The sequence below is a fragment of the Neolamprologus multifasciatus genome, chromosome 12 (assembly GCF_963576455.1).
Source record: "Neolamprologus multifasciatus chromosome 12, fNeoMul1.2, whole genome shotgun sequence".
In the NCBI taxonomy this organism is placed as follows: domain Eukaryota; kingdom Metazoa; phylum Chordata; class Actinopteri; order Cichliformes; family Cichlidae; genus Neolamprologus; species Neolamprologus multifasciatus.
This window is the reverse complement of record NC_140450.1, coordinates 10337553-10347846: the sequence shown is the minus strand read 5'-3', so window position 1 is coordinate 10347846 and position 10294 is coordinate 10337553. Positions and strand designations below refer to the sequence as shown.

At 39.5% G+C, this 10294-nt stretch overlaps 1 protein-coding gene across 1 annotated transcript; it reads left to right on the top strand.

Moving 5' to 3' along the window:
* The first annotated feature begins 350 nt into the window (after positions 1 to 350).
* On the top strand, positions 351 to 9475 carry psat1 (phosphoserine aminotransferase 1). Its single transcript, XM_085180876.1, has 9 exons — positions 351 to 538; positions 2389 to 2449; positions 2797 to 2866; positions 3353 to 3558; positions 5099 to 5271; positions 5540 to 5709; positions 5814 to 5942; positions 6687 to 6824; positions 7247 to 9475. The coding sequence occupies exons 1-9, from the start codon at positions 482 to 484 to the stop codon at positions 7347 to 7349; spliced, it is 1107 nt and encodes a 368-aa protein (XP_085037002.1). The 5' UTR covers positions 351 to 481; the 3' UTR covers positions 7350 to 9475.
* Positions 9476 to 10294: the final 819 nt, after the last annotated feature.

Here is a 10294-nt window from a genome sequence, read left to right as displayed (position 1 = left end):
CAATTTAAAACAGGAGCCACAGAGTTTTTTTTAATAAAATAATTGTTTAATATTTGAATCAGAGCTTATCCACTCAGACATCCTAAAAGGTTAATCCACCTGTTTGAACGTGTGACAATAACTGCTAAAAATAATTATAATCAGTAATTACTGGAGTTAACGTTAACGTTTTCCGAAAACGCTGCGTCCATATGAACAGAATGAACTTTTTGAGGATTTGAGGATGCATCATGCATTAATACTCCCTTACATGGTCAACTATGCATTGTAACCTAGATTGACCCTATTTTGTCATTTGAGGCTACAAATTTACGAGGCGTTCCCAAACGCAACATGCTAATAACTGGCATCCAAGCCAACCAATGCTGGAGGAGGAGAGCAGGGACACGGCCGAAGCTGAGGCTTTCACAGCGCTGAATCTGGTAGAGACAGCAGGCAGGGACAGCATCCACCAGCCGGAGTTTCGAGCTCGCTTTACATCATGGAGCACAAACAAACCATCAACTTTGGACCCGGACCTGCAAAACTTCCCCCCTCTGTAAGTTGCTATCCCTCTCTTGCTTGTGTAACGTTAATAATGTGCAGAAACGCAGAAAAAAAGCGAGCTAATTGCAAACTGCATTAAAGCAAATTGCCACTTTATAATTTGTTTAACCGCAGACGGGTCGCGGACGCGATGGCCTAACTTTCCTTTCATTTTCGTAAAGAGAGACACTGTATGAGGAAAAGGACTTCTGGTTTAATGCCATTGTCAGCTTGGCATTTGTCAACAGTGTGTTGAGTTGCATCAGCCTCATTCATTCATGTGGAAACCTGCTCCTTTGTGGTTCACTGGCAGCGGCAGAGAGAACCTCTAGATGGCAGAAGAAACACGCTTAGATGAGAACAAATCACAGCTCCCAGATAACACTGACGCCTCCCGCGAGGTCTTTTCGGTTGACTGCAGACTTAATGTACTCTGAGTGGTTTGTACTGCTGCCTGCGGGGCTTTGTAGAGCCCAATAAACCCAGTGAGCTGTAAGGATTTAGTCATGAGGCGTTTAAATGGTCAAAATAAAAAATCGTAAAACGGAAAGAGACTGACAAGTAAACTCACTGGTGTACAGTTGCAATGCTGATTATCGACTGTTTTAGTGCATAGGCAAGTTTGTTTTTTTGCTATTTTGCAGCCCACCAATATTTTGGCTTTCCAACAGTGTTTCAAAATGTGGTTTAATTTACTCATGCTCAAAAACACTGTAGTTTATCAAATGAGCAGAAACGGCATATATACAAAACACATGCACAAACTTCTCTTAGCAGTGACTCTGCATTAGTCATTTACTAAAAGCCCCTTTTCTAGACTAGAAAACCCTTAATGTGATAGCAAAGTTTACGTTTAGGAGCATCAGTTGGTCATTTTATGATTTTATTTTATTTTTTTTATATTTTTTTTTAGGTCAAATAAGATTTGTGAAGCTAAAATGTGTATTCATTAGTTATTAATAGCAGTCCTATTTATAAGATAGTGATCTGAGGTGCAACACATTTTTAATTTTAATTTACAAACCAACATGTTGGTTAGTAACAAAGACCAAACACATCTTTGTGGTTTCATTAACAGCTGTTTTCTTGTTGCAGTCCAAACTTTGTTTTTACTGCAATGGAAAAAAAACAAAAAAAAAACGTGTCCAGCTACCATCATAGTTTTTGAAGACATATCCAAAAGTTGATTCTGTTCATCTGGACGTAGCGTTTTGTGGGAGAAACGTTTTGTCACTCATCCAAGTGACTTCTTCACTCTCAGCTGACTGCAGGTTTCCCCAAATCTTATAAACAGTACATTTGCATAATGACTGAAACCAGCCCACTGAGGAACAATGGGCTGGGAGGTCAGTTCCTTAATCTTAGTTATGCAAATTCTGATGACCATTGACCGCTCAATGGACCATTGAGTGCGGAGTCATTTACGTGAAAAGGGAAAGACCATCTCTGAATCAAGGAGGGGGCCTAAGGGTACATCTTTCGCCATCTTACAATGCTGTGATTGCAGCCATTCCCCAACTCTCTGTGAATGGTACTCATGGTCTTTGATCAGTGGTCTTTGATCAGTGGGTTTTGGTCAGTGGTTGTTGATCAATGGTCATGAGAATTTGCATAACTAAGATTAAGGAACTGACCTCCCAGCCTCCTCCTCAGTGGGCTGGTTTCAGTCATTATGCAAATGTAGTGTTTGGGGAAACCTGCAGTCGGCTGAGACTGAAGAAGTCACTTGGATGAGTGACGAAACGTTTCTCCCAGAATACGCTACGTCCAGATGAACAGAAGCAACTTTTGGAGATCTACTTTCCTGGATGATTGAGAATGCATCAAGACGTTTTGAAGAGATACTTACACGATGTGTTGCAGGTGCTGCTTCAAGCACAGAATGAGCTCCTAAACTACAGCGGCACTGGCATCAGTGTCCTCGGTGAGTAGAAAAACAGATCAGTACACAAACATGTTAATGTATTGTCTCTAGATTTTTCAGTAAACGATGACTTTGTTGAGATGGATCCTTTGCGACCTCTTGTTAATTGTGGCCTGTAGCTGACATTTCATACACAGTGTGTGTTTACTGTACTGTGTCCAGATTAATAAACCTTGAGAGATTTCCAAACGTCCAGATATTTCATAGCTGATCACTGCTTCCTCAGTCTCTAGAATCTTAAACATCACAAACAATATTAAACATCACAAATATCACATTTTCATCAAAGGTGCGTGTACGTCATATACAGTGAAATAAAATCCCCCCAAATGTTCTTTTTGTACTAGAGATGAGTCACCGATCATCAGACTTCAATAAAATTATCAACAAAACAGAGAGCCTCCTGCGAGAGCTGTTGTAAGTAACTTTTGTTGCTCTGTTGTGTTTCTTCAGATATGCTGCACTATACTCACGCCTCCTAACAAAGGTGTTCATTTTTTTTCTTGTAGTTTCAGCTCACAGTACATAATGTGTTGTAATCATAGTCAGACTTCTTTTAATGCACAAACCCTCGTACCCTTTTTTCCTCTTTCGTACAACAGCGCTAATGACAGGCAAACCGGTCAAATGAGATGGTTGTGCACCTTTTCTTCGAAGTTATTCTTAGACAGTCACATTGCTGTCAATCCGATGGAGACAGATGTACAAGAGATGGCTGCATATTTTACCTGTCACATTTAAACCACACTAGTGTATCAGCTGAGTAAAGAGATGCTGTTTGCTTTCAAACTGTACCTTTGCTTGGTTTAAGAATCAGACTTCCTGTACGTTTATGTCTGCACGTGATTATGTCTGGATTGCCTTTAACACACACTGGTGTTTTTTTTTGTTTTTTTTTCTCAGAAATATTCCAGACAACTACAAGGTGCTGTTCCTGCAGGGTGGTGGGTCTGGACAGTTCAGCAGTGTTCCTCTCAACCTGATTGGTCTTAAGGAGGATAGGTGTGCCGATTACCTGGTGACGGGCACGTGGTCCGCCAAAGCAGCAAAGGAAGCAGAGAAATATGGCAAAGTGAATGTTGTTCACCCAAAACTGGATAGTTACACGAGTAAGTGTACAGACTGGCAAGTTTTTTTCTTTTATTTTTTTTTTCCTGCCATGACATTAAAATGGAAAAACTAGTATAAGCTGAAATAGTCAGTAATTGTTATTCTGACTGCATCAGGACAGTGAGTCTACAAAATCTGGCTGTGTACCCGGGCGGTTGCATAATAAACAATAGAGCCAAGCACCAGTGAAAGACTCTGGTATGCAAGTGGTCATTTCCACATGGTTGGGCGTAATATTTAGAATCAACGCTATGGTGCTTTGAATTACAGTACTGTGCAAAAGTCTTAAGCCACCCTTCATTTCTTTATATTTTGTGCCAGGAAAACAGACTTTCTTCTTAATTTTTGCAGTGGTTTTGAGAATTAGTTTTTCAGGCTTTCTGAAGGTCTTTCAAAGATTTTTTTTTTTTCTTTTGAAATTGGCGGCTTTTTCACTTATTTTCAATTCAGTTACTCCACCTGACCATTTTTAGAGGCGTTAATCATTCAAACCTTAAAAAAGCCATGTAACTCCAGGGATTAACCAGTGTTGCGCCTACACAAAGCAGTAAAAGCTGACAAAGAACAATTTTAATTGAATTATTTTTAGACTCTAGCTGCATATTGCAAACATGCATTTTCTCCCGTTTCATTAATTGAATCTATGGGAAAAAACAAAGATAACATGACCTTCTTGGGGACACTCCCATACGGCTTAAAATCTGGGACTCTCCACCAATTGCTGTCAGAGCTGAAGAAGCTTCTCCGTTGAGAGGTGAAACGTCTTCAAGGAAACTTAAATAAGTCCAGAAGCTTTTCTTTCCGAACTCCTTAGACTACGATGACCCGGATGAGTGAGAATCTTCACAGACAAAGAAAACACTGTTTGACAGGTGTAAAATTGTATTTTTGCACCAGTAAGCTGATTCCCAAAGTGCTATTATATTGTTATGTCTCGCTTCCAATATAGATATTGGCATATCTCAGTATGGTGTGCAGCGTGTCCTTTAAAAACATTTAAGGAAACTGGAAAAATCTAGGAAAAGAAGTAAGAGGCCTAAAAATTATCTACAGCAGCAAAATAGTATCTGAAAGTCATGACCTCAATAAATGGCAGAAAATCCAACAAAAACCTGAAACGAGGTTCAAGAGATACATCTGGCCCTTCAGCTGATCACTGTTCACCAAAGCATCATCAGAAATGGATACAGTGGAAGGGTAGTTTTCATTTTTCAGCATGGCAGTATTCCCAAACACATTATTGAAGCAGTGTGGGATCACCTTGAAAGTGAGCAAAATAAAAGGCAGCCAACATCTAAAAAAGAGTTTTGGATGTCCTTTCAGGAAACCTGGAAAACTATTCCTGAAGACTACTTGAAAGAATTACAAGAAAGCTTGCTTAAGAGCCTTCTTACCTGATACGACTTTCTTCACATTCTGCTGTCGCCATAAAGTTTTATTTTAATAAGTTTTTGATTGCTCTCACTGTGCTGCTAGCATGGCTATAGATGCTTTAAGTCGTGTTTTGATTTTTTTATGCTGGGTTTTGTGTGTGTGTAGAAATCCCTGACCCCAGCAGCTGGACCCTGAACCCCTCAGCCTCCTACGTGTACTACTGCTCCAATGAGACAGTCCATGGTGTTGAATATAACTTTACCCCAGAAACCAATGGGGTGGTCTTGGTGAGCGACATGTCCTCCAACTTCCTGTCCCGACCTGTGGATGTCTCTAAGGTGAGCTGGAAAAATGCAACTGAAAAATGTATATATTTAACTCTTGTGCCTCTGGGACCCTGTTCTTAAATATGTATTTACGTTCTGTATTGCCATATTGGCTACTGGGGAATTTTGAGTGGGGAACATGTCCAAAAGTTCTTAGCTTCCTTTTGAACTTATAAGTTCCCTCTCGCCAAATCAAAGGCTTTTTTTTTTTTTTTTGTCTCAAAGTAGACCCGTAGTTGTAGGCAAGGCTGTATTTATTGTGCTCTCCTGCAATCTGCAGTTTGGGCTCATTTTCGCCGGGGCTCAGAAGAATGTGGGCTGTGCCGGTGTAACCGTGGTCATTGTGCGAGAGGACTTGTTAGGTCACGCTCTGAAAGAGTGTCCCATTGTCCTGGACTACAAGGTGCAGGCTGAGATGAACTCCCTGTACAACACACCCCCATGTTTCAGGTAAAAACTCACCAGTGTAAGAAGTTAATCTTTATCCTCCAGACTGAAGATGATCAATATGTCAATTTGTCACAAACTTTAATCTTTTTCGTCACTGGGTTCAGCATCTACATCATGAGCCTGGTTCTGGAGTGGATAAAGAACAATGGCGGCAGTGCTGCCATGGAGATGCTCAACAAGCAGAAGTCCTCCATGATTTATGACATCATCAATGCTTCTAATGGTTTCTATGTGTAAGTATCACATCGGCATTTAAATACAAGAATTCAGAAGAAAAAGCAAAATGATAATGAACAAATGGGTCTGGAAGTAAAACTCTACCAAACCTATATATTAGTAGTGAAATAAGGAGTTCAAACCAGAGCTGTGTGCTGTGTTGTTACGCCCCTAGTCTAGGCATGTAGAGACGCACATAAGATTTGAGGAGAGAGAAGCGAGTACCCACCCTGGGTCCCAAACCAAACATCCGAAAACAGCTATGAGTAAAAAAAGGTGATTTTTATTTAATGTCAGGAAGCCTTGCCAGAGGAAACTAACTAAACCCTAAGAACGAAACGGAACAAACAAATGACAATACTATCCCTCGCTTCCTAGCCCAGAAACAGGAGAAAACTGTTCAAAAGAAAAGGCGGTTCACCCCTTCAGTTTCAGCCTATGCACGCATAAGCACTGAGTTTACCCACAAGCAGCGGCTCTCACAGAGCATGCTTACACAGATACAAAGTAACCCAAAAAGTTGGAAGCCAGGTCCGTGTCTGCAGTCAAAAACTGCTCGCTCGCTTCTCTCTCTCTCCCCGCAGCTGTCAGAGCAGCTTTTTGAACGCAGTCACGTGCTCCACGGTCCAATCAGCAGCTCACTACTCTTCATTAGGGGAAGGACCTGCAGAGAGTCTTAAGACACAGTAAAGAGACAGAAACACAGCAGCTCACACAGACTTCTTATGGCCATGGGCTGTAACATGTGTCCACCTGCTCAGGTGTCCTGTAGACACAGTCTGTCGGAGCCGGATGAATGTACCATTTCGTGTGGGGAAGAAAGAGGGAGATGAAGCCTTGGAAAAGGAGTTTCTGGATGGTGCTTCCAAACGTGGCATGATCTCACTGAAAGGACACAGGTTAGTTTGACAAACATTTTGTGTGTATAGTGTTGCTCAATTAAATCTGATTTTTAGATGTAGATTTTGCAACCTAGTAGAATTAATTTCCCTTTTAAGGTTATAGAAACAGGGTGGCACATTGGTTAGTGCTGGTGCTTGGGACCTGGACTAACTGACAATTCAAAATTGGGGTTTGGTGTGAATATGATTTGAATGGTTCTCTGTATTGGCTCTGCAATAGACTGGTGATCTGTCCACAGTAAAGCTTGACTCTTACCTCATAACTACTAGGATGGATCAAGCAGACCCCATGGATGGAAGTGGAAGACAATAACTTTAGCCAGGAGCACAGATGTTGGATTTGCTTTGTAATTTTGTAGACAGAGAAGGCAGAGTATGAAACATACTTTTTTTTTTTTTTTTTTTTTCTCACTCTGCAGGTCAGTTGGAGGAATTCGCGCATCACTTTACAACGCTGTAACACTGGAGGACACTAAAGCACTCGCCGACTACATGAAGGAGTTTCTCAAAGATCACCAATGAAGCCTCTCATACTGAATGCTGCCTGGTCCCAGAGGGGCAGTTTCATTATGTTAATACAGTTTTTCAAAGTTTTTCAAAAAACAACAACTTGTAACTCTTCTTTTAATCTCGTTGAGATCCACGTTGGATGTGAAAGTTGCACCTTTTTACATGCCTTTTATAACAACCTGGCATTGTTCCTAATAAGCTACTGCCTTTGCTAGTTATATATGTATGTAACATAGCCAGTAAACGAATTGAAAATAGTAATTCTAACAGGACTTATGTGTAAATGTTCAAGGTGAATCTTGTTATTTGTAAAAACTGTACTTACATTCCAGTAAAAATTAACTTGACATTACTTTCATTTTTCATTTTTTCTGTTTGAGGAATGTTCAGGGGAGAAGGCAGAAACAGAAAATTGGAGTACATAAAGCAAATTAACCTTTTGCATATCTAAAAAGTCTTAATCAGGGGCAGCCTATATCTTTTTACACTTCATCAGTGAGAGATTAAGGACAAAAGAATGATATCATAAACACATATAAGCTATATTAGCCAGGAAAGAATCAGCTGTGAATCACCCCTGCAGTGAAACGAGGTGTGCTCTGGTGCAACAGACTTAACATTTTCAGTCAAACAGTGCAGTAAAAGTTTAACCTTGCAACAATTTACTCTTAAGTAACAATGTGCAGTGCAGCCATAAGCACAGTTACTCTTTTGCCTGTGAGGTTAAACAGTCACGTACAACTAACTGGCTGCTGAAAGCAAGAGCAGCTCTGTATGTAGGAGTTAACAGGTCTGTATAAGGACTGTGTCAGCATCAGAGAGACTGTGCTCCATGTGGGTGTCCAGAGGCCTGTTCATTGCCGCCTTTGCCCCGCTAACGTCTATCGGGACGGCACTGCAGTGCATTTCACCCTGACCTTTGACCTATGGGAAAATGAGAATTATATTACAGCAATAGATTGTATAATGTATCAGCACTACATTTAAATGTAGTCTTGGTTTACAGTCTTTATTTTTAGTTGAACATGAATTGTGTAAACTGTGCATAGCTAGAATGTACTATGACTGATGTTTTTAACCCATCCATAAAATCTGCAAACAGCAACTGTGACCTAATAAGCCCTGTGAAAGCTCACCAAACAAGAGAGGAAAAACACAACACATTAAGAAAAATTATTTGCAGTATAAGAATAAAAACAAAACTGATTTAAACAGATTCAGCATTAAGACAAACGGATTCTAGTATTTTTCAGTGGCCAAGTTTAAAGCAGACAGTTGGACTTTCTTTCCACTTGTACTATTGACTCTTACAAAAGGGTAGGGGATAAAGATTTCAGGAGTAGGTCTCGTAGATGCACCCTGGATATCGTAGCCATCGAACTCTATAACACTAAAAAAAGAAGAAGAAAAATCTCAAATAGGAAGGAAGAAGCGATTTTTAAATAACTGTTTTTTCCTTAATATGTTCTCTCACCCATGTGTACTGCTCCCTATAAGCGTCAACAAAATAAAACTAGATGTTTTAGCACCAATTATCCTCTAGGTGGAAGTGTTCATCAAGAAACTTATTTTGCATAACCCAGGCATGATTGAATGGAGTCTTTCAAGCTTTGCCCATCCCATTTAATTATTAGGCTTTAGTGATATGTTATCTTGTAATCACACAGCCAAGATTGGCATATTACACAACAAAAATTATAGTGTTAGTATGATATTGTGGCACAAAAGAATAGAGACAACTGAAACAAGTAATCTCAGAAAAAGAATTTGGATTATAGTGTTGTTCTCCTGTCTAGACACAAACACATGCATACGTAAATGCATATTCAAGGTGTTGTTTAGTCTCATAGGGTCAACTGAGCATCATAGGTGAAGCATTCTCAGCTGAAGAAAGAAAGCATACATCTCTACTTCATAGTGCATGGAACCCTGAAAGTAATTCAATTCAATTCAGTTTTATTTATATAGCGCCAAATCACAACAACTGTTGCCTGAAGATGCTTTATATTGTAAGGTAGACCCTACAATAATACATACAGAGAAAAACCCAACAATCATATGATCCCCTATGAGCAAGCACTTTGGTGACAGTGGGAAGGAAAAACTCCCTTTTAACAAGAAGAAACCTCCGGCAGAACCAGGCTCAGGGAGGGGCGGGGCCATCTTCCGCAACCGGTTGGGGAGAGAGAAGGAAGACAGGATAAAAAAAAGTAATAAGTTCTCCAGGCTTCCTGAAGAAAAAGTACATCAGTATTAGATAGGGGTGGGGGAAAAAAATCGATACTGTGTAGTATCGTGATATTTTGTTTGCTAATAATGTATCGATACAGGGACAGCAGAAATCGATATTTTGTTACAAAAAAAGTTTTTGTGGACTGGAACATGCTCTGACCTCAGAGCATGTTGATCAGCTCCTTTTTCTGAGCAAGAATCCTGACATTCCTTCACTGTCCAAATGTGTTTAACTTTTTTTTTGGCAGCAATAAACATGACAGTTTACTTATTTTAATTTAAGACATGTTTTATTTTAATTAAGTTTAAAACTTTTTATTTAATGTAAAATTATATTTTGTTTTAATTTACTTTCAAATTCTTCAGTTGCTGAATGGGCTGCATAGTTTTCATAAATTGCATAGTTCAGAATAGCTATAATTGTACCAGATGGTTGTGTTCAGTTAAGTTGGACTAGACTGTAATACAAACCGTTCAGTTTGTCAACAGTAAAACTGACTAAAATGAGAGAAAGACTGAGTGTGAGACTTTGTTATTAGATAAAATGAATATTGATAAGTTTACCTTTATGTACAGAATCTGAATATCGCAAAATATTTTTAAAAAATTGCAATAATATCGTATCGTGCATTAAGTATTGTGATAATATCGTATCGTGGGATGTATGGTGATTCCCACCTCTAGTATTAGACACAATAAACGTGTTTATTTACAGTTATTGCTGT

Coding starts and splice junctions, on each gene's coding strand:
- psat1 (XM_085180876.1), top strand. CDS start 482: ATGGAGCACAAACAAACCATCAACTTTGGACCCGGACCTGCAAAACTT. Junction 539..2,388: donor CTGCAAAACTTCCCCCCTCT/GTAAGTTGCTAT, acceptor GATGTGTTGCAG/GTGCTGCTTCAAGCACAGAA. Junction 5,943..6,686: donor GCTTCTAATGGTTTCTATGT/GTAAGTATCACA, acceptor CCACCTGCTCAG/GTGTCCTGTAGACACAGTCT.